At 46.8% G+C, this 27,793-nt stretch overlaps 1 protein-coding gene across 2 annotated transcripts; it reads left to right on the top strand.

Annotated features, from left to right (window-relative positions):
* Positions 1-157: 157 nt before the first annotated feature.
* Positions 158-26,465, top strand: RBM38 (RNA binding motif protein 38). Of its 2 annotated transcripts, none has more exons than XM_069952633.1 (5): positions 158-1,176; positions 11,126-11,379; positions 15,511-15,634; positions 16,173-16,227; positions 23,377-26,465. In XM_069952633.1, the coding sequence occupies exons 1-5, from the start codon at positions 1,164-1,166 to the stop codon at positions 23,675-23,677; spliced, it is 747 nt and encodes a 248-aa protein (XP_069808734.1). In that variant the 5' UTR covers positions 158-1,163; the 3' UTR covers positions 23,678-26,465. The 2 variants fall into 2 exon arrangements, with proteins under 2 accessions (XP_069808734.1, XP_069808733.1); XM_069952632.1 differs by lacking the exon at positions 158-1,176 and adding an exon at positions 7,847-7,953.
* The last annotated feature ends 1,328 nt before the right edge of the window (positions 26,466-27,793 follow it).

The raw sequence follows: 27,793 nt of genomic DNA, 5'->3' as shown, positions 1-27,793 counted from the left end.
CACCCCAGCAGGTGCAGACGGGTCATATACACCGCCATGTGGACCCCTCACCCCAGCAGGTGCAGACGGGTCATATACACCGCCATGTGGACCCCTCACCCTAGCAGACAGGTCATATACACCGCCATGTGGACCCCTCACCCTAGCAGGTGCAGACGGGTGATATACACCGCCGTGTGGACCCCTCACCCCAGCAGGTGCAGACTGGTCATATACACCGCCATGTGGACCCCTCACCCCAGCAGGTGCAGACGGGTCATATACACCGCCATGTGGACCCCTCACCCTAGCAGACAGGTCATATACACCGCCATGTGGACCCCTCACCCTAGCAGACAGGTCATATACACCATCAGATCCTATTGATCCCTCCTGTTCTCACACCAGATGTCCGGACAGGTCGCCCACCACCCAGTACACCATCAGAGCCAATTGATCCCTCCTGTCCCGGTTCCTCTCACACCAGACGCCTTATTTCCTTGTATTTGTCACCTCTTCTCCTGAGCTTTTCCTGTAGTCTGGGCCACGTGTTACATTCTCCAGCAACCCGTTTAACCCCTTCCTGACCTTTGATGTAATGCGGAGAAGGTTTCCTGGAGCTAAGCGGCTCCATACACAGCAGATCCTGACACCTCAGCTAGAATCATTGCATCTAGCCCCATAGACCTGCACTGTGGTCGCGTCCGTTCTCCAGTCACCCCCTCCTGATCACGGGGTACCCAGCAGTAAAGATGGCGGCTGGGGTGGAGGATAAGAGGAGGCAGGGGTAGTAATGGTGTCATATGAATGAAATACAGTCTCTAGGTCGACTAAACATATATACATATACGCTACTGTGCACAAGTCCTTACAGGGGTTATCCAGCAAAATTTTTATTCTTTCCAATCAACTGGTGTCAGAAAGTTACATAGATTTGTAATTTATCAGTGAAACGTTGGTGCAGTTTTATTTTAGATCCCTTTACTGTCATTTCCACCAACTTTTTATGTTCTTTCAGTATATTTCTGGGGCCTGAAATACCAATGGTCTGTGTGTGTATCTATATCGCATGAGAGCTGTATAGAAGAATCACCTTTCCAAGCCCCTGGTTATATAACACCTTCTGCTGCTGTCAGGACAGGAAGTGTTGTCATGGGTGCACAGTGATCTAAGCTTCAGCCTCCATGACACCTAAAGGTAACGTCTTGGCTTCTGAAAATCACAGAAAAATGAAGGAAAAAGAGGAGATGTAATCTATAGCCCTCAGGCCACATCCTACCAACATGTGAGTGTATTAATGTCCTGCAACATGTTATCTCCATCACTAGGGGGCAGTACAGCTACAATAATGACATTGTCCACTCCTGTGTACACTGAAAGAGAAACTACAGAATAATTATAGCCACTATGTGCCCTGACATATATTATACACAGGAGATCCCCAGGTTATATTAGCTGTACATATGTATTATATACAAGAAATACCCATGTTATACCACCTGTACATATATAATTATAGACAGGAGATCCCCAGGTTATACCAGCTATACATATATTATTATACACAGGAGATCCCCAGGTTATATTAGCTGTACATATGTATTATATACAAGAAATACCCATGTTATACCACCTGTACATATATAATTATAGACAGGAGATCCCCAGGTTATACCAGCTATACATATATTATTATACACAGGAGATCCCCAGGTTATATTAGCTGTACATATGTATTATATACAAGAAATACCCATGTTATACCACCTGTACATATATAATTAAATACAGTATATATACCCATGTTATACCAGCTGTACATATATAATTATATGCAGGAGATCCCCAGGTTATATTAGCTGTACATATATAATTATATACAGGAGATCCCCAGGTTATACCAGCTGTACATATGTAATTATATACAGGAGATCCCCAGGTTATACCAGCTGTACATATATAATTATATACAGTATATACCCAGGTCATACCAGCTGTACATATATAATCATATACAGGAGATCCCCAGGTTATACCGGCTGTACATATATAATTATATACAGGAGACCCCCAGGTTATACCAGCTGTACATATATAATTATATACAGGAGATCCCCAGGTTATACCAGCTGTACATATATAATTATATACAGGAGATCCCCAGGTTATACCAGCTGTACATATATAATTATATACAGGAAATACCCAGGTTATACCAGCTGTATATATATAATTATATGCAGGAGATCCCCAGGTTATACCGGCTGTACATATATAATTATAGACAGGAGATCCCCAGGTTATACCAGCTGTACATATATAATTATATACAGTATATACCCAGGTTATATCAGCTGTACATATATAATTATATACAGGAGTTCCCCAGGTTATACCAGATGTACATATATAATTATATACAGTATATACCCAGGTTATACCAGCTGTACATATATAATTATATACAGGAGATCCCCAGGTTATACCAGCTGTACATATATAATTATATACAGTATATACCCAGGTTATATCAGCTGTACATATATAATTATATACAGGAGATCCCCAGGTTATACCAGCTGTACATATATAATTATATACAGGAGTTCCCCAGGTTATACCAGATGTACATATATAATTATATACAGTATATACCCAGGTTCTACCAGCTGTACATATATAATTATATACAGGAGATCCCCAGGTTCTACCAGCTGTACATATATAATTATATACAGTATATACCCAGGTTATACCAGCTGTACATATATAATTATATACAGGAGATCCCCAGGTTCTACCAGCTGTACATATATAATTATATACAGTATATACCCAGGTCATACCAGCTGTACATATATAATCATATACAGGAGATCCCCAGGTTATACCAGCTGTACATATATAATTATAAACAGGAGATCCCCAGGTTATACCAGCTGTACATATATAATTATATACAGGAAATACCCAGGTTATACCAGCTGTACATATATATATTTATATACAGGATATACCCAGGTTATATCAGCTGTACATATATAATTATATACAGGAGATACCCAGGTTATACCAGCTGTACATATATAATTATATACAGGAGATACCCAGGTTATATCAGCTGTACATATATAATTATATACAGTATATACCCAGGTTATATCAGCTGTACATATATAATTATATACAGGAGTTCCCCAGGTTATACCGGCTGTACATATATAATTATATACAGTATATACCCAGGTTATACCAGGTGTACATATATAATTATATACAGGAAATACCCAGGTTATACCAGCTGTATATATATAATTATATACAGGAGATCCCCAGGTTATACCAGCTGTACATATATAATTATATACAGTATGTACCCAGGTTATACCAGCTGTACATATACAATTATATACAGGAGATCCCCAGGTTATACCAGCATGTCCCATATCACTGTATATAGGGTTGGGAGCGGTAGGGTATACATGGTGCTCCTATAATCTGGTGCTTATCTCCTGGATGGGTCACACACAGGTTACCTCTGATATCCTTGGTTCTGAGTTGCTGATAACCGGAGGGCTCAGACCTATTGTCTCCTGGTGTCCTGGGGGTCTGGTGGTGACCTCACCGGATCCCTGCTGGGCTGGAGATTGGCAGCTCAGAGGCCTCCCCTCTCAGGAGACATAATATGTCAGAAAAAAATATCAAGTTACTTATAAAACAAATAAAAATAAAACGTATCGCAATGCCGCCATTTTTTTTTTTTTAGGATAATGTTATTCCCCAGATCAGCTGATTACGGTGATGACCGCTTTAACAGTTTTGGGTTTAGCAACTTTTCTGGTTAATCGGTTCTCCAGTTTTAGTAACACAGTGCTGTATTTTTCTAGAAACAGTGCCACCCTTATCCTCAGTCCGGTTGTGGTACTGCAGCTCAGCTCCTTTGAAGTGAAGAGAGATGTAATTCCACGCACAACCTGAGGACAGGGATGGCGCTGTTTTTGGAAGAATCCTAAAGAACCCCTCAATGGCGCACAGTCTCTATGTTATTCTCGCCTTAGATTCACATATCGGTTTACGAATTTTAGGTTTGAAATTTGCTTTTGGTAAAATGCAACTTTTTTTGGGGGGGGGGGGGGGACACATGAAATTGTGCATGTAGGTGCAGTTGTCGGCCTGTGATGGTGGAGGCCGGCAGGGGGCGCAGGAAGGGGTTAATGGGTGGCGGTGGATTCGAGGTCGTCTCCATAGCTGCCGGTTCGCTGATGGATGACGGGAAAGAGTCTTTCTTAATTTTATTTTGTTTACGTAGAAGTCACCGGCAGATACCAAAAAAGGAAATGGTGCAGGGACGAGCGGACGTTCACTCCGGAGGACGGCGCAGTCCTGAGAACGTCTCCCAGCTGCTCCGCACCCCGATGAATGGAGCAGCAGCTGACAGATCACCGCCGGACACCGACATGTCTCACCTGGCAATGTGGCGTCTACAACATCGCTGAGGGGAGACCCGCGGGGCAGACTAGTGCGCCATTTATTACTGGGGTAGTCTCAGCACAGAGGAGAAGATTTTTTAAAAGTGGGCTAGATAGCGCCACGTTCACTCCGCAAATGCGACAGGAGACGGACGGCTATATAAGTGCTTCATCCACAGAGCCGAAACATGGTGGAACATGTGCGCACAGGTGGTGGAGATCTACAGTAATATATAATAGCGCCACAGTGTACTCTATCTAACCACCAGGGAGGAGAGGAAGGTGGAGGGCGGAATATAATCCAGCCCTGATAGAGGGGGAGGGGGGGTATATCAGTGTAAAGTGCAAGGTGTGACAACAAACCATTTACACAACAAAGACTCAACACATGGTGAGAGGAGAGCAACTCAATGTCACATGGAGGCAGCAAAAGCCGCATCTCATTAACCTCTTCTCAACCAAAACAGGAAATTGTTGCTGGCGAAGTATATAACGGTGTAACAAACATGAGGCTTACCAAACTATCTAATATATAAGGGCTGTATTATAGTAGTTATATTCTTGTATATAGGAGCAGTATTATAGTAGTTATATCCTTGTATATAGGAGCAGTATTATAGTAGTTCTATTCCAGTATATAGGAGCAGTATTATAGTAGTTCTATCCCTGTATATAGGAGCAGTATTATAGTAGTTCTATTCCAGTATATAGGAGCAGTATTATAGTAGTTCTATCCCTGTATATAGGAGCAGTATTATAGTAGTTCTATTCCAGTATATAGGAGCAGTATTATAGTAGTTCTATCCCTGTATATAGGAGCAGTATTATAGTAGTTATATTCCTGTATATAGGAGCAGTATTATAGTAGTTATATTCCTGTATATAGGAGCAGTATTATAGTAGTTATATTCTTGTATATAGGAGCAGTATTATAGTAGTTATATTCCTGTATATAGGAACATTATTATAGTAGTTCTATCCCTGTATATAGGAGCAGTATTATAGTAGTTCTATTCCTGTATATAGGGAGCAGTATTATAGTAGTTCTATTCCAGTATATAGGAGCAGTATTATAGTAGTTCTATCCCTGTATATAGGAGCAGTATTATAGTAGTTATATTCCTGTATATAGGAGCAGTATTATAGTAGTTATATTCCTGTATATAGGAGCAGTATTATAGTAGTTATATTCCTGTATATAGGGGCAGTATTATAGTAGTTATATTCCTGTATATAGGAGCAGTATTATAGTAGTTATATTCCTGTATATAGGGGCAGTATTATAGTAGTTATATCCCTGTATATAGGAGCAGTATTATAGTAGTTATATTCCTGTATATAGGAGCAGTATTATAGTAGTTATATCCCTGTATATAGGAGCAGTATTATAGTAGTGATATTCCTGTATATAGGAGCAGTATTATAATGTAGTATTATCCTGGTATATGTGGTTTTGTATTGTGTTCTTGGTCCTGGGGCCTGATGGGAATAGCCACAGTTTATATTTATTGCCACCCATCCCCTGTATCACTATGGTGCTGTATTATAGGGAAGGTTCTGGACTGTTCTCATTCTTCTCATCTGTTTGCCTGGATACAAGGAGCGGTCGCGCCTGACTCATAAATCAGCCTGGTATCAGGGCATCGTGTTTGCTGTGTCTTTTTCAGCATTTTCAGCGGCTTTTCATGGCGGGTTATGACTGTGATATTTGCTTTGCAAAAGTAGATTTCCAAGTCAAATTGCTGTAACCCCCCTCCTCCCCCTGTAAACCTCCTGACCGCCCGCCCAGCAGCCACAGGGGCCTTTACAATGTGTTCACAGGGCTGCAAGGCATCATGGGAATTGTAGTTGTGACAGTAAAAGAGAAAAAGGTGACTTGGAAGTGACAAGAGGGGGAAGGCATCACAGCTAATAGTAACATTATTCATCACATAGCGCAGAGTATTTCAGCACAGCTCTGTCAGGCCTGTAATCTCCTATAAGAGATTAGCACACTCCTAAAATACTCTGTGCTGCTGGGGGGCGCACCTTCTGTAACATCAATCAGTCTAAAAACTCCCACAAAATCAGCTCACAGCTCTCCTGAAATACTCTGTGCTGCTGGGAGGCTCCCTCTCCTGACATACTCTGTGCTGGTGGGAGGCTCCCTCTCCTGACATACTCTGTGCTGCTGGGAGACTCCTTCTCCTGACATACTCTGTGCTGCTGGGAGGCTTCCTCTCCTGACATACTCTGTGCTGCTGGGAGACTCCTTCTCCTGACATACTCTGTGCTGCTGGGGGGCTTCCTCTCCTGACATACTCTGTGCTGCTGGGGGGCTCCCTCTCCTGACATACTCTGTGCTGCTGGGGGGCTCCCTCTCCTGACATACTCTGTGCTGCTGGGGGGCTCCCTCTCCTGACATACTCTGTGCTGCTGGGAGACTCCTTCTCCTGACATACTCTGTGCTGCTGGGAGACTCCATCTTCTGACATACTCTGTGCTGCTGGGGGGGCTCCCTTTCCTGACATACTCTGTGCTGCTGGGAGACTCCTTCTCCTGACATACTCTGTGCTGCTGGGAGACTCCTTCTCCTGACATACTCTGTGCTGCTGGGAGGCTTCTTCTCCTGACATACTCTGTGCTGCTGGGAGACTCCTTCTCCTGACATACTCTGTGCTGCTGGGGGGCTCCTTCTCCTGACATACTCTGTGCTGCTGGGAGGCTTCTTCTCCTGACATACTCTGTGCTGCTGGGGGGCTTCCTTTCCTGACATACTCTGTGCTGCTGGGAGACTCCCTCTCCTGACATACTCTGTGCTGCTGGGGGGGCTCCCTTTCCTGACATACTCTGTGCTGCTGGGGGGCTCCTTCTCCTGACATACTCTGTGCTGCTGGGGGGCTCCCTCTCCTGACATACTCTGTGCTGCTGGGGGGCTCCTTCTCCTGACATACTCTGTGCTGCTGGGGGGCTCCTTCTCCTGACATACTCTGTGCTGCTGGGGGGCTCCCTCTCCTGACATACTCTGTGCTGCTGGGAGACTTCTTCTTCTGACATACTCTGTGCTGCTGGGGGGCTCCTCCTGACATACTCTGTGCTGCTGGGAGGCTCCCTCTCCTGACATACTCTGTGCTGCTCTCTTTCTGCACCCTCTGTGTGTGACCCTCGTCTGAAATACTCTGTTGCGCTGTGCAGCCCTGCGCCTTACAGGAACTACACACCCCTTTCCTGAGATGCTCCCTGCTGCTATGGCAACCTCTTTATTATACGTCTCGTCTATTATATCACACTTATCCCAATACAAACAGTCGCTGCCTCTATAGACGCTTCGGGGCGGGTCACGTGGTGCACGTGCTGCGGCCGCACTGCCTTCTGGGACTCGTAGTCACTTCCTCTTCGCTTCCCGCGCGGCTCATTGGGAGAAGACTACAGCTCCCACAATCCTTCCTCTAGGACTTTTGTAGTGGGCGGGGCGTGAAAGTTTTGAGTCACTTCAGAGCAGTTATGTGGAGTGAGTGCGACTCAGGTGAGCGCGGGAGGCGGGGAGAGGGGGCGACAGGTGTGAATGGAGCCCTGCTGGGGGGGATGCCGCCCCTCACACCCTCTCACTTACCTTTTGTCTTGTCACTATTATTGTGTTAATGTTATAATTACCATGTGTATCCGTCAGTGTCTCCTCACCTGCGGCTCCCACATGGCTGGAGACCCCCGAAGAGATATGTATATATATATAATATATATATATGTATGTGTGTGTGAGAATATAAGGGCAAATAGTCGTTTTTTACTCTTTTATTAATTTTTTTTAAATTATTTTTTAAATATATTTTTTATCTTATTATTATCCTCACTATAAGGCTGTGTTCACACCGTGCAGTTTTCCTTGCAGTATCTTCAGTTTTTGCCGCAAAACTTTAATGAGTGAACACAACGCAGTCTTGTTATTATTATATGTATTTTATAGCGAAAAGATTTTAGTTTCTATAATTTTTTATTTAAATAATTAATAAATTATATGAAGATTTTATAGTTTAACTGTCACCTTTATTTTGCATGTGTATTTATTATTCCATTGGTTACAGCATTGGCCGTGTTCACACAGGAAAGATTTGCTGCAGTTTTTCCCAGAACAGATCTGCAGCCTTCCAGTCCTGTGTAAAGATGTCCTGAGGCGGTGCGCTCCTGTTCTGGGGTCCCCTGTCTCTGTGACATGTCCTGAGGCGGTGCGCTCCTGTCCTGGGGTCCCCTGTCTCTGTGACATGTCCTGAGGCGGTGCGCTCCTGTTCTGGGGTCCCCTGTCTCGGTGACATGTCCCGAGGCGGTGCGCTCCTGTCCTGGGGTCCCCTGTCTCTGTGACATGTCCTGAGGCGGTGCGCTCCTGTTCTGGGGTCCCCTGTCTCGGTGACATGTCCTGGGGCCTCCCCTTGTCTCGGTGACATGTCCTGGGGCCCCCCGTGTCTCGGTGACATGTCCTGGGGCCCCCCGTGTCTCGGTGACATGTCCAGGCCCCCCCCCCCCCCGTGTCTCGGTGACATGTCCAGGGGCCCCCTGTCTCTCTGTGACATGTCCAGGCCCCCCCCCCCCCCCCCTCCCCCCATGTCTCGGTGACATGTCCAGGCCCCCCCCCCCCCTCCCCCCCTGTCTCGGTGACATGTCCAGGCCCCCCACCCCCCCCCGTCTCTCGGTGACATGTCCAGGGGCCCCCTGTCTCTCTGTGACATGTCCAGGCCCCCCCCCCCCCTCCCCCCATGTCTCGGTGACATGTCCAGGCCCCCCCCCCCCTCCCCCCATGTCTCGGTGACATGTCCAGGCCCCCCCCCCCCCCTAATGTCTCGGTGACATGTCCAGGCCCCCCACCCCCCATGTCTCGGTGACATGTCCAGGGCCCCCCCCCCCTAATGTCTCGGTGACATGTTCAGGGGCCCCCTGTCTCTCGGTGACATGTCCTGGGGCCCCCCCATGTCTCTGTGACATGTCCCGGGGCCCCCTGTCTCTCGGTGACCTGTCCCGGCCCCCCCCCCTCCCCCCATGTCTCGGTGACATGTCCAGGCCCCCCCCCCTCCCCCCATGTCTCGGTGACATGTCCAGGCCCCCCCCCCCCCCCTAATGTCTCGGTGACATGTCCAGGCCCCCCACCCCCCATGTCTCGGTGACATGTCCAGGGCCCCCCCCCCCTAATGTCTCGGTGACATGTTCAGGGGCCCCCTGTCTCTCGGTGACATGTCCTGGGGCCCCCCCATGTCTCTGTGACATGTCCAGGGGCCCCCTGTCTCTCGGTGACATGTCCAGGCCCCCCCCCCCCTCCCCCCATGTCTCGGTGACATGTCCAGGCCCCCCCCCCCCCCTCCCCCCATGTCTCGGTGACATGTCCAGGCCCCCCACCCCCCATGTCTCGGTGACATGTCCAGGGCCCCCCCCCCCTAATGTCTCGGTGACATGTTCAGGGGCCCCCTGTCTCTCGGTGACATGTCCTGGGGCCCCCCCCATGTCTCTGTGACATGTCCAGGGGCCCCCTGTCTCTCGGTGACATGTCCAGGCCCCCCCCCCCTCCCCCCATGTCTCGGTGACATGTCCAGGCCCCCCCCCCCCTCCCCCCATGTCTCGGTGACATGTCCAGGCCCCCCACCCCCCATGTCTCGGTGACATGTCCAGGGCCCCCCCCCCCCTAATGTCTCGGTGACATGTTCAGGGGCCCCCTGTCTCTCGGTGACATGTCCTGGGGCCCCCCCATGTCTCTGTGACATGTCCAGGGGCCCCCTGTCTCTCGGTGACATGTCCCGGGGCCCCCCCCTGTCTCTCGGTGACATGTCCAGGGGCCCCCTGTCTCTCGGTGACATGTCCAGGGGCCCCCTGTCTCTCGGTGACATGTCCCAGGGCCCCCCCATGTCTCGGTGACATGTCCAGGCGCACCCCCCCCCCCCCATGTCTCGGTGACATGTCCAGGGGCCCCCTGTCTCTCGGTGACATGTCCAGGGGCCCCCTGTCTCTCGGTGACATGTCCAGGGCCCCCCCCCCAATGTCTCGGTGACATGTCCTGGGGCCCCCCCATGTCTCTGTGACATGTTCAGGGGCCCCCTGTCTCTCGGTGACATGTCCAGGGGCCCCCTGTCTCTCTCGGTGAGATGTCCCAGGGCCCCCCCATGTCTCTGTGACATGTCCAGGGGCCCCCTGTCTCTCGGTGACATGTCCCGGGGCCCCCCCTGTCTCTCGGTGAGATGTCCCGGGGCCCCCCCATGTCTCGGTGACATGTCCCGGGCCCCCTGTCTCTCGCTGACACGGCCTCGGGTAGAGTTCTTTGTGTCATTATTTGGCGTCCCCCTTTATAAATATCACCAGGTTTTCTCTCACAATATTTACTTACTAGGATTTGCACACATAGAATCCTGTTGCATTTAAATAAACAAAAATAAACTACAACACCCATGATGCAACTGGTCCTTTCAGGGTTTTTTTTTTTCTTGTGGGCGGGGGGAGGGGGGTTTGTTGGTGGGCGGGGCCTGGTCTGAGTACAAAACCTTGTGCAGTGTATGATCGGCTATGATAACAGAGCTGAGCGAGGGGCGGCCGGTGCAGCACGCTGGCCACACATCATCCCCGCTCCCAGCAGTCTGCACAGCTACCTCACCGGCCCTTTAAGCCGCCGGCTCGATTGGCCTTTTACCTTGTGGAGTGGTGATTGTTTCCTCTCTTCTATGCAGTGAAGGTGAAGGACTGGGAAGAAGATTCCTCCTCCTCCTGGGATCATTTTGGATGTTGGATTTGTGCTCCTGAAGAGCGACCCAAGATGCACACGGTGCAGAAGGACACCACCTTCACCAAGATCTTTGTGGGGGGGCTCCCGTACCACACCACCGACTCCTCCCTCAGGAAATACTTTGAGGTTTTTGGGGATATAGATGAAGCGGTGGTGATCACGGACAGACAGACCAGCAAGTCTCGGGGCTACGGCTTTGTAAGTATCCGGAGTGGTCGCCATCCTCGCCATCACCGCCTCTTTTTTACCTTTTTTTTTGTATTATTTTTTTGATGTCTCATTGTCTAGAAATGCTGGGGTGGCGGAGGGTCCAGGTGCAGCAGGTGGTCCCGGGCAGCCGCCAGACGCCTCATCCAGGCTCAGGGCTTTTTATTGTTTTTATGCTTTTATATACAATGTATGCAGAGCCGGAGCCATTGTCTGCCCTTGTTAGCAGCCGGGGCCCCACTCTGGATTTCTTTTAGTTTAGCCCAAGGTCAGGGCCCCCCCCCCCCCCCCTGTCATTTTCTGCCGTCCTGTTCTTTTTTTTTTTTTTTTTTTCGCCTATTTTTGTCACTGTGGTAAAAACACAGGTTTTGTTGCAGGTCGACACAACAGGTAGTTTATAAGGAAACATGTTTAGACTGAAAACATTCACCGAGACCTGAAGGGTTCTGCCGGGGATCGGGGTTGTGCAATGTTGACCTCAGCCGCATTGTGCGCTTGTTGCTCACCTGCGTCTTTTACTAGGTGGTTACATTGTAACTTTTTTTTTTTGCCAATGAGAATAATCTAATCGCCCGTGTACGGTTATAACCTACCCGTGACCCTATGATAACACTTCAGGGCAGCCAGACCAGGGTCAGGGCTGTTGGCATCAGAGGATTACTGGGTGTTTGTGGTGGTCATTGTGTTTTTTTATGTTAGTAATTAATGATATAACAGCTTATTAAACTATAACATGTAAATGATAATATAATAACAGTATAGTAGTGACACAATACTAAGGAACAGTATAAACTAATAACACAAACAATAATAATAATAAATAAGAATAAAACTTATAACGTAAACGATAATATAATATTACTAAATAAGAATAAAACTAATAACGTAAACGATAATATAATAATACTAAATAAGAATAAAACTAATAACGTAAACGATAATATAATAATACTAAATAAGAATAAAACTAATAACGTAAACGATAATATAATAATACTAAATAAGAATAAAACTAATAACGTAAACGATAATATAACTGTAACAATATAATATGTAACATAATAAAAATGAATAACAGCAGTATAAGAATTTATTATAATAAGTGATTTCTTGTGCTGCCCGTCATGCTTAGGAATTGGATGGCTTGCAACTAAAGATTTAAAGCCAATTGCTTTTTTGAGTCAGCCATTTTTCATAGCCAGCTAATAGACGCAAGGGTGCCCCTAGTGGCCAAGGTTATGTTGAGGGGAAAAAAAATGCTGAAAAGCTACAGGACACACAAACCTGTCAGATCAGGGTTCCCCCGGCCAGTGTGTCTCCAGCTGGAGAGACACTGGTGGGTGAATGCTGCCATTTAAGAACGTTGAATGTCAGGGCATGCTGAGAGTTGTAGTTCTGCAGTAGCTGAAGAGACACAGGTTGGGGAGCTCTTGATTCGTGATGACGGATTTAGGTGCTGAATTATCAAATTCTGGATTATTGTTACAGGACTGTGTGTGTGTGATATATATATATATATATATATATATATATATATATATATATATATATATATATACACATACATATACAGTGGTGCCTTGGATTAGGAGCATAATTGGTTCCGGGGCCGTGCTTGTAATCCAAATCCACTCTTATACCAAAGCAAATTTTCCCATAAGAAATCATAGAAATGCAGACAATTGGTTCCACACCCCAAAAAAAAAGATTTTTTATTCTGAATAACGTGTAAAACAGATGAAACAAACATTCAGAAACAGCAGAATTTGTGATATTATAAGTTACTGTACAGTAATGGAGGGGATGGGAAACACAAGGGCGGACAGAGACTGCAGGGAGCAGGAAGGAATGAGCAGGACAGATGTGGGTACATACATGCAGCACTCTCTGTCCGGGGAGAGAGGGGTTACATCTATGGAGAGATTACCTCCACAGTCCTGTCCCCTGATGTAAGCCCCAGCCTAAAGTGGATCTGCTATGATTTGGAAGGTGAGGGAGACTTCCTGGGTCAGAGTACAGGGCTGTAGACCCCGCTATGCAGACCATGCCCCTCCTCCACTCCCACCCAGTACAGGGAGCTCTTAAACCAAAGCAATGCTCTTAAACCAAGTCACAATTTTGAAAAACTGTGAGCTCTTGAACCAAAACGCTCTTAAACCAAGTTACTCTTAAACCAAGGTACCACTGTATTTATATATATATATATATATCAGTGCAGTCCGTCATCTCTTGCAGGTTACAGTCTGTCCATTGGATTAGATGACAGGAAGTCAGCTGTGCGTAGGGGAATACCTCCCCCCTCCCTCCATATAGTAACATGTTCTCCCTCACATACAGATCATTGGGAGCTGCAGGTTGTATTTCCCCTTTAAGTTCTGAAAATCTGGGTGACCACCAATATGGCTGCCATGATCCCCCTCCCAGTTTCACCGGGACATGGGGGCTCACTCGGCCTTCTCATTTCCAGGGGGTTTCTGTGAGCAGGCATGCTGACACCTGTAGTTCTCTGGGTCCCGATGTCTCTTAATATTCTTCAGGAGAATGGCTGATGCCCCTAATGTCATGAAGTTTTCTGGGGCCATGTGACCCCCTGACCCCTTGTAGCTGAGTAGATGCCAAGCTGGCACCGGCGCCCCTTAGATCACCCTCGGCTGGGGAATGAAAGGCCGTTCTGGGCACCGGGATAATGGCAGAGCGTGCCAAACTGGGGGGCACATCCTGTTCTCACATGGCATTGTGATGGCCGCAGCCCGGTTACCTCATAGCCAGGCGTGTATGGACTAGGAATAGATGGCGGGGGTCTGATGGTCCAGCACAGTGCTGCCGGATTACAGGAGCTTAGACAGACAGCTCAGGATCCTGGCACACCCCAACCCTCTGCTGTAAACTGAGATACATAGAAGGAGGCAGCCGTTCCTTTTGCTTTGTAATCGCATAGATAGTTATTTTGGTCTAGAGCTGTGTTCTCCAATCTATGTTGTAAAACTACAACTCCCAGCAGGCCTACAGGTTGGGTCTATTGAGAATCCCCCCCTGGCCTTGGTAGAACTACAACTCTCATCCTGTTAGTTGTCAGGTCCTGGATTTATATATAATATTTAAGCTCTGTGACTCGTCAGCTATTGCAGTACTACAACTCCCAGCATGCCCTGACACCTTGTGGCTCTCCAGCAGTCTAACGTACAACTCCCTTTCTACCCTTATACTCTGTAGCGCTCCGGCTGTCCCTATGCTACAACTCCCATCAAGTGCTGTAGTTTCATGGCTTTCCAGCTGTTGCAGAACTACAACTCCCATCATGCAATGTTTTGTATTGCCTGACCCATGATGCCACCATGTTACACAGGTGCTGGGGGGGCACACTGATGGGAGTTGGAGAGTTTCCAGGCGTCCATGCAGGGCATGAAGTCAGGTCTAGGATCTTGTAAGGACAGGATTCTCCTTCTCAGAACCAGACAGAAGTAGTTGTTTCCAGATGACAATATTCATGTTAAAGGGGTATTCCACCCACATATAACTTCTGATACGTTGCTGCCCATGGTAAGACTAACAATTCCTTCCATACTTGTTATTATCTATTCTGTCTCCTTCCCCCACTTCTCAGCTGCTGCTTTCTGCTGAAGACACAAAAAATCTCTGTGTGTGAGCTTTTTTTTCTCCCCATCCAACTCCCTTCTAAAATAGTTGATGTAAACAAGTCCCTGGCAGGCTTTATCTGCAACCTTGTAGCTTCTTTGTAATGCTGGGGTGGATAATCACAGTGAATTCATCAGCAACTTGGCCTCAGAATAACCCTCCCAGCATTACAAAGAAGGTACAATGTTGCAGATACAGCCAGCCAGGGACTTGTTTACATCAGATGTCTCAGAAGGGAGGGGGAGACAGAGAGAAAAGCTCACACACTGATTTTTGTGTCTTGAGCAGAAAGCAGCAGCTAAGAACTGGGGGAAGGAGACTGAATAGATAACAAGTATGGAAGGAATTTTTAGTCTCACCATGGGCAGCAACATATCAGAAGTTATGTCTGAGTGGAGTACCCCTTTAACCAGACAGAGGTAGTTGCTCTGAGCACAGGAGATTTGGTCACTGTCAGTCTCTAATCTTTCGTGTTTATGGTTGCAGGTCACAATGGCGGACAGAGCGGCTGCTGACCGGGCCTGCAAGGACCCCAACCCCATCATAGACGGCCGGAAAGCAAATGTGAACCTCGCTTACATCGGAGCCAAGCCCAGGAACCTCCAAACTGGTAAGAAACCCTCCCTTACTGGGAAAGACCAGTAACTCTTCCTGGGACGGCGGCCATATTGGAAGTCTCTGTTGGTGGCCATTTTGCTGCCACCATAGAAACGGCATGATCCGGATTGATTTGTTTGACAGCGGGGTAACTGGGTGTACTGGCCGAGGCAGTGGAAACCACTGCCGTGTTAAAGGGCCGGTAACCTTCAGAGAGCGGCTGTGTCAGTCACATGTAACCTTCACCTCCTAGTGTAGTAAAGTGATGTGGTTGCAAGACTACAACTCCCAGCATCAGCTGTCCGGGCATGCTGGGAGTTGAGTTTTGCAACTATTGGAGATCACCTCCTTAACTTCTTGATGTTCTGCACTTTGCGTCATTGATTCCATAACCTGGAACGGCCGATAACTGAGAACAATAGACTATATTAAACCATAGCGCACAAAGAGTTACTGTCCCTTTAAATATCTGCCCGGGAGGGGGGGCAGGATTAATATATTGATATGTATGTGATGTTTCTGTACATTATAACGTTTGTCTCTTTCCGCAGGTTTAACCATCGGCGTTCAGCAGCTACACCCGGCCTTCATCCAGAGACCCATCGGGTAAGTTATGGGCGCCCCCCTGTGGTTACCCCCTGTATATAACATATGGAATGACCCCTGGTCACTTTTATTGTAGTGGATCTGTAGGGACCACTAAACCTGTTCATCCAGAGCATGCTGGTTCATGAATACAATGCCAGCATTACTGTACAGACCGACACAGCTTTCCTTATGGGAGTCCCTGGAAAGCTGGGTGAGGAGCCCTGTTTGCTGTATAGGAATCCAGGCTGGTTGTGATGTGGGGGTCCAGGCTGCGGAGGTATCTGTCCTCCGGATTCCCAGGTGTTTTTGGCTCCCTGTCTCCCTCCTCGGCAGCGAGGAGACGTTAGAAGCCGTAGCAGACAGATGTTGTGCGGGGTCTGGCACGGACTCTCATAGGGCTCTATTGTCTGGTGGCCTTTTTGAATAGCTTCCCCTCCCCCCAGCCGCTCTAATTGGACACGGCAGCTGTTCTAGAAGGCTCGAGTGATCCCCGAAAACAATGGGCCCACGACAAAGGCCTCCGGCTAACCCTTTGTGGGGCGCCGCAGCCTCCGCCTGCCGTTTGTTTACCTCCTGGATGTGGCGGCTGTGGGGTTAATTGTCCCGTCGGGGGCCGATCCCAGCTGTTGTGCTGGATGTATGAGGGACGGACAATGGGGACAATGCGCACACTTATGTCACAACGCCGCGCAGACGGCCGGGCCGGGGGGTCACCGCCACCACCAAGTGTGCCCCCCCCCCCCCCCCCCCCCCCCCCCCCGGCCACATCATCCTCCGCTCCTGGGAAAGATGGGGGACAGACAACATGGCGGCTGCTGCTATAGATGACGCCCAGCTTTACCTGTCAGGATTATCACTGCAAAGCCTTTCAGGAGTCTGGGAAAGCTGGGTGATACAACAATGGCTGATCACCCAGCTTTCCCCTACTCCTGAATTACTGTAATAATTAGGAAAGCTGTGTGGTCGACCCTCGTCCTACTGGTTATCACCCAGCTCTCTAAGACTTCTGAATGGCTAATATGTGTACTGATGGTCAGGATTCTGGGAAAGCTGGGTGACCATGTGTAATGTATTGGATGTAGCTCAGGCTGTATATATGTGTGTGTATGTATATATATTAATATAAATTTTGGTTGTGACATTGGGGGGTGCATTGTTGTCAAATAACTAGGCAGAGTGGCCATTCAGGGCTCTGGGAAAGCTGGAGCTGTAGTTGTGTTACAGTATATAGCAGAGCTGGTGCTGCGGCCCCCATAGTTTGTGTCTGATGCCGCTGCAGGTGTGGCGTCTGTCATGTGACGTCGGGGGCCGCAGGGGGTGACACAGATAATAAACGTGATGGACGGAGCAGTCCGCTGTGATCGTATATTCCCTGCGAATCACCCAGAACTGCGCAGTGTGAATACGTCCCATCCCCCCACAGAGATAGTGAGCCTCACAGCTGGAATCCGTCATATACTGCTCTACATGAGACGACCAGGAAAAGAGAGGAAGCTGATACACAGCTGGTTAGACAGTGCGGCTCTCCTGCTGGGGGTGGTAGTGGTGTGCGGCTCCTGCTGCGGGTGGTAGTGGTGTGCGGCTCCTGCTGGGGGTGGTAGTGGTGTGCGGCTCCTGCTGCGGGTGGTAGTGGTGTGCGGCTCCTGCTGCGGGTGGTAGTGGTGTGCGGCTCCTGCTGGGGGTGGTAGTGGTGTGCGGCTCCTGCTGGGGGTGGTAGTGGTGTGCGGCTCCTGCTGGGGGTGGTAGTGGTGTGCGGCTCCTGCTGGGGGTGGTAGTGGTGTGCGGCTCCTGCTGCGGGTGGTAGTGGTGTACGGCTCCTGCTGGGGGTGGTAGTGGTGTACGGCTCCTGCTGGGGGTGGTAGTGGTGTACGGCTCCTGCTGGGGGTGGTAGTGGTGTGCGGCTCTCCTGCTGGGGGTGGTAGTGGTGTGCGGCTCTCCTGCTGGGGGTGGTAGTGGTGTGCGGCTCCTGCTGCGGGTGGTAGTGGCGTGCGGCTCCTGCTGGGGGTGGTAGTGGTGTGCGGATCCTGCTGCGGGTGGTAGTGGTGTGCGGCTCCTGCTGCGGGTGGTAGTGGTGTGCGGCTCCTGCTGCGGGTGGTAGTGGTGTGCGGCTCCTGCTGCGGGTGGTAGTGGTGTGGGGCTGAGCACATGGCCTCACCCCGGTTGCATTGTGTTGTGGTTGTGGCCCCACACCCTGCATTGTGTAGTGTGGGGCAGCTTCCTGCGCGGCGGCCGGCAGGGTCGGAGGGGTGATGGGCTGCCGCTGCTGTCACTCCTCTGTAGCCTCCATGTCACCTCTAGTGTGATGTTTTACACCAGACCCCCCCCCCCCTAGCTTCCTCTGACATCTCAGGTCTATAGGGGGAGGGGGAGTTACCCCCCGGAGCACAAGGGGTTAAGGGGAAGTTGGCAGCCATACTGTAGTTTATCTGGAGATGACTTGGCACAGTGCAGATACATGAGGAGGTAAACAGAGCCGCCGCCATCTCTGGTGACATCATCGGGGGATTGGCGGGAAGGACCGGACAAGAAGGGGTTTTCCCGTGTATACTGAGCGTTCTGCAGCCTCCTCATAGTCTCAGGACCTCTGCTTGCTGTCAGTGACCGGAATCATCCACTCCTTGCCTCCTACACATCACTCATCTCCACACTACGCAGCACTACAACCCCCATCAGGCTCAGGCTGTCAGCCATGCTGGGAGTTGTAGTCTTGCAGCATTAGAGAGCTGTCTCCCTGTGAGATACCTGGAGAGATGTCTGTCACAATGTGTCGGTGCAGCTCTATGTATGGGAGGCCGGAGGTCATGGCCGTTCAGCATCAAAGAGACTGGAGACAATGGTAACAAACCCTCAGGTGTGAACAGGGCCGCGGCACAACAGGATTTTCTGGCTTTAGACGTAAACAAGAGAGTTTCCATTCACTGCCAACAAGCGGAGATTGTGTGTGTATAGTAACAAAGTGACGAAAACTGCACAGTTATGATGGATGGATAGTGTACTGCACTTGGGATGTATCCAGATCTGTCAGTGTGTTTGCTTAGGGGGTTTCTACATCCCTTTCTTTCATTACAAGCAGCATGTATATAGGGGTCAGGAGGTATGGCTGTATGTATATAGGGGTCAGGAGGGATAGCTGTATGTATATAGGGGTCAGGAGGGATGGCTGTATGTATATAGGGGTCAGGAGGGATAGCTGTATGTATATAGGGGTCAGGAGGGATGGCTGTATGTATATAGGGGTCAAGAGGGATGGCTGTATGTATATAGGGGTCAGGAGGGATGGCTGTATGTATACAGAGGTCAGGAGGGATAGCTGTATGTATATAGGGGTCAGGAGGGATGGCTGTATGTATATAGGGGTCAGGAGGGATAGCTGTATGTATACAGAGGTCAGGAGGGATAGCTGTATGTATATAGGGGTCAGGAGGGATGGCTGTATGTATATAGGGGTCAGGAGGGATGGCTGTATGTATATAGGGGTCAGGAGGGATGGCTGTATGTATATAGGGGTCAGGAGGGATAGCTGTATGTATATAGAGGTCAGGAGGGATGGCTGTATGTATATAGGGGTCAGGAGGGATGGCTGTATGTATATAGGGGTCAGGAGGGATGGCTGTATGTATACAGAGGTCAGGAGGGATAGCTGTATGTATATAGGGGTCAGGAGGGATGGCTGTATGTATATAGGGGTCAGGAGGGATAGCTGTATGTATATAGGGGTCAGGAGGGATAGCTGTATGTATATAGGGGTCAGGAGGGATGGCTGTATGTATATAGGGGTCAGGAGGGATGGCTGTATGTATATAGGGGTCAGGAGGGATGGCTGTATGTATATAGGGGTCAGGAGGGATGGCTGTATGTATATAGGGGTCAGGAGGGATGGCTGTATGTATATAGGGGTCAGGAGGGATAGCTGTATGTATATAGGGGTCAGGAGGGATGGCTGTATGTATATAGGGGTCAGGAGGGATGGCTGTATGTATATAGGGGTCAGGAGGGATGGCTGTATGCATATAGGGGTCAGGAGGGATGGCTGTATGTATACAGAGGTCAGGAGGGATAGCTGTATGTATATAGGGGTCAGGAGGGATGGCTGTATGTATATAGGGGTCAGGAGGGATAGCTGTATGTATATAGGGGTCAGGAGGGATGGCTGTATGTATATAGGGGTCAGGAGGGATAGCTGTATGTATATAGGGGTCAGGAGGGATGGCTGTATGTATATAGGGGTCAGGAGGGATGGCTGTATGTATATAGGGGTCAGGAGGGATGGCTGTATGTATATAGGGGTCAGGAGGGATAGCTGTATGTATATAGGGGTCAGGAGGGATGGCTGTATGTATATAGGGGTCAGGAGGGATGGCTGTATGTATATAGGGGTCAGGAGGGATGGCTGTATGTATATAGGGGTCAGGAGGGATGGCTGTATGTATATAGGGGTCAGGAGGGATGGCTGTATGTATATAGGTGTCAGGAGGGATAGCTGTATGTATATAGAGGTCAGGAGGGATGGCTGTATGTATACAGAGGTCAGGAGGGATAGCTGTATGTATATAGGGGTCAGGAGGGATGGCTGTATGTATACAGAGGTCAGGAGGGATAGCTGTATGTATACAGGGGTCAGGAGGGATGGCTGTATGTATATAGGGGTCAGGAGGGATAGCTGTATGTATATAGGGGTCAGGAGGGATAGCTGTATGTATATAGGGGTCAGGAGGGATGACTGTATGTATATAGGGGTCAGGAGGAATAGCTGTATGTATATAGGGGTCAGGAGGGATGGCTGTATGTATATAGGGGTCAGGAGGGATAGCTGTATGTATATAGGGGTCAGGAGGGATGGCTGTATGTATATAGGGGTCAGGAGGGATGGCTGTATGTATATAGGGTTAGGGAGGGATGGCTACTAATATTCCTGTATATAGGAGCAGTATTATAGTAGTTATATTCCTGTATATAGGGGCAGTATTATAGTAGTTATATTCCTGTATATAGGGGGCAGTATTATAGTAGTTATATTCCTGTATATAGGAGCAGTATTATAGTAGTTACATTCCTGTATATAGGGGGCAGTATTATAGTAGTTATATTCCTGTATATAGGAGGCAGTATTATAGTAGTTATATTCCTGTATATAGGAGCAGTATTATAGTAGTTATATTCCTGTATATAGGGGCAGTATTATAGTAGTTATATTCCTGTATATAGGAGCAGTATTATAGTAGTTATATTCCTGTATATAGGAGCAGTATTATAGTAGTTATACACGAACTGGAGAGAAAGGAACGGCTGCACATCCCATCTATGGCTGATACTAATGCCGCTAGGCCTATATTAAAAATCAACACCAGAGTGTCTGTATATGAATTGATCAAGCCATATTGCCCCGTGTACCACCGCGCAGGTCCTCTGGTCCACACGGGTCCCTACGCTAACTCCACACCGTGTATTATAGTAGTTATATTCCTGTATATAGGAGCAGTATTATAGTAGTTATATTCCTGTATATAGGAGCAGTATTATAGTAGTTATATTCCTGTATATAGGAGCAGTATTATAGTAGTTATATTCCTGTATATAGGAGCAGTATTATAGTAGTTATATTCCTGTATATAGGAGCAGTATTATAGTAGTTATATTCTTGTATATAGGAGCAGTATTATAGTAGTTATATCCCTGTATATAGGGGCAGTATTATAGTAGTTATATTCCTGTATATAGGAGCAGTATTATAGTAGTTATATTCCTGTATATAGGGGGCAGTATTATAGTAGTATATCCCTGTATATAGGGAGCAGTATGATAGTAGTTATATCCTTGTATATAGGGGGCAGTATTATAGTAGTTATATTCTTCTATATAGGAGCAGTATTATAGTAGTTATATTCCTGTATATAGGAGCAGTATTATAGTAGTTATATTCCTGTATATAGGGGGCAGTATTATAGTAGTATATTCCTGTATATAGGGGGCAGTATTATAGTAGTTATATTCCTGTATATAGGAGCAGTATTATAGTAGTTATATCCCTGTATATAGGAGCAGTATTATAGTAGTTATATCCCTGTATATAGGAGCAGTATTATAGTAGTTATATCCCTGTATATAGGATCAGTATTATAGTAGTTATATCCCTGTATATAGGATCAGTATTATAGTAGTTATATTCCTGTATATAGGAGCAGTATTATAGTAGTTATATCCCTGTATATAGGAGCAGTATTATTATATCCCTGTATATAGGAGCAGTATTATAGTAGTTATATTCCTGTATATAGGGGCAGTATTATAGTAGTTATATTCTTGTATATAGGAGGCAGTATTATAGTAGTTATATTCCTGTATATAGGGAGCAGTATTATAGTAGTTATATTCCTGTATATAGGAGCAGTATTATAGTAGTTATATTCCTGTGTATAGGAGCAGTATTATAGTAGTTATATTCCTGTATATAGGAGCAGTATTATAGTAGTTATATTCCTGTATATAGGGGACAGTATTATAGTAGTTATATTCCTGTATATAGGAGCGGTATTATAGTTGGGGGGGGGGGGTCGGTGTCGGCCCCTGCGGTGTCCCTTTTGCTCCCACCATGTTGGATATTGGGATATCTTGTTGTCATTACCATCTCTGTGTCCTGGAAGGCTCCTGTGAGTGTTGTCTGTGTCTCGCACTTATCTGCACATTGTGTGGTGGAAGCAGCAGGAGATAAGGCCTCTGGTCACATAAACATCCCCCAGCGTGGGTCGGGCCCCAAACAACTCATTTCCATATAAGCTTATTATGCAGATTGTGCGCTGTAAACACGGCTCTTGTCTCGTCCTTCTCGGATGATAATCGCTTCTTTTTGTTATGTCTGGGGCGGAATCTTTGTCCCATTGTGTTCCTGTTTTTGGAAGGTAAAACCTTAAACTTTGTTTTTCCTTTTACACCTTTTTTTTTCTTTTACATTGGTTCAGAATAACTGAATAAGACGGGCCGGTGAGGGCGTCTGTATGGGGGGGGGGGGTTGAATCTCATGCATCTGTCATTGTTTGCTGGTTTACCTTATGGAAGGGGGGAAAATTCTCCTACATAGATACTAAAATATGTGAATGAAATAAAAATTTATGAAAAGTATAATTTTTTTTTTGTTAATTTTAACCTTTTTATTGATTTTTTTTTTTACAGGCTGACACCGCAGTATATCTACCCATCCACCCTCATCCAACCAAGTGTGGTCATTCCAACGCCAATCCAGTCTCTACCATCTCCGTACATTGATTATAACGCTGCTACCCAGGCCTACACCCATTACACCACAGCTGCCTATGAACAGTATCCTTACGCGGCCTCGCCCGCCACTGGCTACATGGGCTACGGCTACACCAGTGCTGTCCAGCAGCCGATCACTGGTACCACCACTGGGGCACCGCCCACCGCCTACATCCAGTACCAGCCTGCACAGCTCCAGCCGGACCGCCTGCAGTGAGAGGACCACGCTCTGCCTAGGGTTCCCCTCTATCGAGCGCCAGAGGATGCGGCTGCAAGAAGACAAGACGTATTATCTCCTAGAGGCAAAAGACTCCTACGCCGTGCCCTTAAGGTTTCAGTTGTTACAGACAATGTCGGAGTTTCTTTATGTTCATTATTTTTGATTTTTTTTGGCATCCTGAGAAGTGGGAGTCGTACACGGAAGGGGGGAACCCAATCTGACGACAGTTTACGCTGCCCCCTCTGGCCATTTTCTGCGAGTGAAAAAAAATAAAAAAAAATTAAAAAGAATGAAGTAGAAATGGGCAGAAAAACGTCTCCTGGAGGTACTCTTCTTACAAAGCAAAAATAAAAAAAAACACAAAAATACTCTTCATTGTCCGTACACAAACTAAACTGCTCAGCGATGCCTTATAGAAATAACTATTTTTCAATATTTATTGTTTTTTTTTTTTCCATGTTCACCTTAGCTGTGAATTAGTACATGAAGGGGCAGGAGTATTTATCCACCTTGTTGAATTTTTTTTTTTTTTTTTTTTTTTGCTAAATTATTGTTAAAGTTTTTTTTTTTTTCTAGGTAATTGCTGACTATTTCAATATGCAAATGACGGAGATTGGACTTAAGCTCCCCATTTATTGGGGGATGTAAAAGCGGAGACCTCCGTAGTCGCGGCACTGTAATATTTTATTGATAATAACTGTTCAGATAGGTATATTAAAATAAAACAAAAACAACAAAACACAAAAAAGGACAAAAAAAAAAAGACAAAAGCTAAAGTACATTGTGTAACTGCTGAGGTCTCGCCGAGCTGCAGCCGAGGGAAATGCAGTATTTTATGTCGAGACGGAGGAATCGCAACACCAAAAGTGATTTTACTAGGATGTGCTTATAAATGCAAAAAAACCCTATATACTATATTTTATTCATGCGGAGCGCAGGCTGCATCTGGTGACGGATCGCCACAGCGGGTGAAAAGACTATTTTTTCCTTTCTTAACCCTTAGTGGACTTTTAATTCCTTTTTTTTTTATTATCATCCCATAAGGAGCAGTAACGCAAAAAAGGCAACAAAAATGTTGATGTTTTTGACAATATTTTCCTTTGAGTTGCCCTTTACCTTAGACATGGCGGAACCTTGTCACAACCAAGTGATGACTTGAGGTGTATCGGCTTCCTTTAAGTGGGACTGAGGGGGCGCTACGATGCACGTAGGATGCTACAAGGGTTTCTGTTAAGATTTATGACCCCCCAAAATGAGAAAGTGGAATACTCCAAAGTTAAAAAAGTTTTGGGACAACAAAACTCAAGAATTGAGGGGTTCTTCATTGGATAGGGGCCTGTTTGGTATCTAGCCCCCAAAGGGTGAAAAAAAAAGTAAAAAATTCTCCCATTTTTAAGGGCTATGGTTAAAGTTGACGTTCCCTCTTTCCTACAAGACACAAGCCCGGTAAAGGACTCTGACGTTACTATGGGGCCCCGGACCTGAATAGCACAAGCCTTTGTTGAGGACTGGATCCACGTGAACAATCCTTTTTGTTGTTCTATCTTGTTTCTCCAGAATATTCCGATACTATGCAATCTCATCCTTGCTGCAGTCCTTCTCTTCAGAATTTTACTTTACATTTTGCAAGGATTGTGGGGGGTTTTTCCCCTTATTTTTTGAGGGAGTTCAAGAAATTACAACTACTTTGTTTTTTCCTCCTTTTTTTTTTTTATTTGGGAAGTTGAAGACAATATATTATCCCATGTTCTGCAAGTCTCAGCTTAAGTGGGCCTCAGGTATCGAACCATAAAAAGTAGTGGTTGCCTGTTTGGGGGGACACCACAGTTTTCCTGGTGTTTTTTTTTTTTTGGGATCACCCACTCGTAATTCCTTCATTCATGGATTTTCGAACATTTTGGACTTTACTGTTACTAATCGTGGCTTTTCGGCTGTTGCAAATAGGCAGCTCCCATGGTGAATGCTGGGACTTGTAGTTGTCTAGAGTTGGTGATGCTGATGGTGACATGTCTGTATTTTGGGGCTTTGGGCCATGCGTGCAGCCAGATGGTACACTAGGAACAGTGTCCGTTGTCTCTCTTTTCCGGCTACTAGCCTATAGTCATGGGATAGGATTGCTTTTCTTGAATGGGAGGTGGCAATAATATCAACACTTTCCTACAATTTCAAAGTAGAAGCCATTAATTCATCTGGGTTCCATTGGAGACTGACTATATGGTTAAGGGAGACCAGCAGGGCAAGTGGTGGCCAATGAAGAAGACCTCAGTGCCAACGTATTCTAGTAGAGAGAAAACCTTCTTGCCCCCTGTCAGTTCTTGGAGGCCGATTTCCTGTAGAACCCATAATCCCATCCAAATCTGTCCCGATATGTGATCTCATGGATCTGGACGTTGAATTTGCTTCAGTCTGAGATATCATCCAACCTTACGCTAAAGTCAGTGGCCGAGCTCCTACAAGCCAATGTCTGAGGGATAGTAGAGCTGTGGGTGGACCTCATCATATCCCCATAATGTGCAATGTTCTGGAGGTCCCAGCAACCCCAAAGGTCCAATGTGCAGTTGCCACCACTGTGATTCCTGGGCCGATCTGCCCTCCCCCCACTACCATAGAGGTCAGGTTGGTGTTCTACAGTGTGTATTCAATGATGCACAATTGAAACAACTTGTTTTATACTTCCTGTAAATCCTTTTGTCCTCATCCATGACTTGAAGAATACAAGTTTTTTTTTTGTTTTTGTTTTTTTTTTTTAGTAAAAAAAAAAATAAAGTTAATTTTAATTTTGAAAGTTTTGTGTTTGCTGTGTAATATATAGTGGTGGCGATCGGCCGGCTGCATGTCCTTAAAGGGGTACGAAAAATGTTTTCTTTTAAATCAACTGGTTATGGACTATTAAAAAAAAAAAAAATCTCCAGTCTTCCAATACTTATCAGCTGCTGTATGTCCTGCAGGAAGTGGTGTATTCTCTCCAGTCTGACACAGTGCTCTCTGCTGCCACCTCTATCCATGTCAGGAACTGTCCAGAGCAGCAGCAAATTCCCATAGAAAACCTCTCCTGCTCTGGACAGTTCCTGACATGGACAGAGGTGGCAGCAGAGAGCACTGTCACACTGGAGAGAATACACCACTTCCTGCAGGACATACAGCAGCTGATAAGTACTGGAAGGCTGGACATTTTTAAATAGAAGTAAGTTACAAACCTATATAACTTTCTGGCAACAGATAATCTTAAAGATTTTTTAAGCCAGTTTAGCCCTTTTAAAGCTCTACATGACATTGTTTAAAGTTTTTTTTCCCACTGTAATATTGGGGTGTCCTACCACAGGTGTTACAGTAATATACACCCCTCGCAAAAGTCTGTACTTACGGTACCTGTGTGGTGATGAAGGTAGTTTTAAGGTTCACCACTAGATGTCACTGTACTGTATATGCGTATATGGAAGCTGCACAGCTGAAGGATGTAAAGGGTTATTGTTTATTTGTGTGTCCCCTGAATCTGTAGACCAGTAGGGGTCTTTTTTTCTTCTCTCATATCACCTCTCTTCTTATTTCTTCTGTTGTACTCTTCACCCACTCACAGCGCACGTTAGTTACACTGGGGAAGTAAGTCACATGGGTGGAGGAGGTGCAAGGTCTTTCGTGTTACAGCATTGTGGAGGAAGGACACAGAGCTAGGAACTGATCTAGGTAGAGTTGCAGCAAGCCTAGGCACTCTTTCCCGCAACGCGGGTGTCAGCAAGGAACCCTCAGCACTCTGCTCATCCCACATAACAAGGTCTGGGGCCTGTGTTACCCCCTAGGACGGTTCAGCCGAGCATAAGGTAGTGTGAAGACTAGTCAAAGGCAATACACGGGCACAGGTGTTCTTATTCTTCTAAGTATTCTACCTCATCCTCCAACATGCCGGCAGAGCACAGTACTACATGGGTTGAGACTCTCACAGCATCCTCCTCTCTGCTGCTCTGCTTCTTCGTACTACTCAGCACACTACCCAGTCAGCACGACTATAATCCTACACTGCACCTCTACTCCAGATTGGGTTGTTGTATTGTCCAGAACTATTGCCAAGTGTGTTATGCAGTGCTTTATCCTGAGGAACCTCATACTGTTCTGTAT

The sequence above is a fragment of the Dendropsophus ebraccatus genome, chromosome 14 (genome assembly GCF_027789765.1).
Source record: "Dendropsophus ebraccatus isolate aDenEbr1 chromosome 14, aDenEbr1.pat, whole genome shotgun sequence".
Lineage (NCBI taxonomy): Eukaryota > Metazoa > Chordata > Amphibia > Anura > Hylidae > Dendropsophus > Dendropsophus ebraccatus.
Note: the sequence above shows the minus strand (reverse complement) of the source record. Positions and strands in the feature narration are given on the sequence as shown.

Coding starts and splice junctions, on each gene's coding strand:
- RBM38 (XM_069952632.1), top strand. CDS start 7,932: ATGTGGAGTGAGTGCGACTCAG. Junction 7,954..11,125: donor GTGGAGTGAGTGCGACTCAG/GTGAGCGCGGGA, acceptor TCTTCTATGCAG/TGAAGGTGAAGGACTGGGAA. Junction 16,228..23,376: donor TTCATCCAGAGACCCATCGG/GTAAGTTATGGG, acceptor TTTTTTTTACAG/GCTGACACCGCAGTATATCT.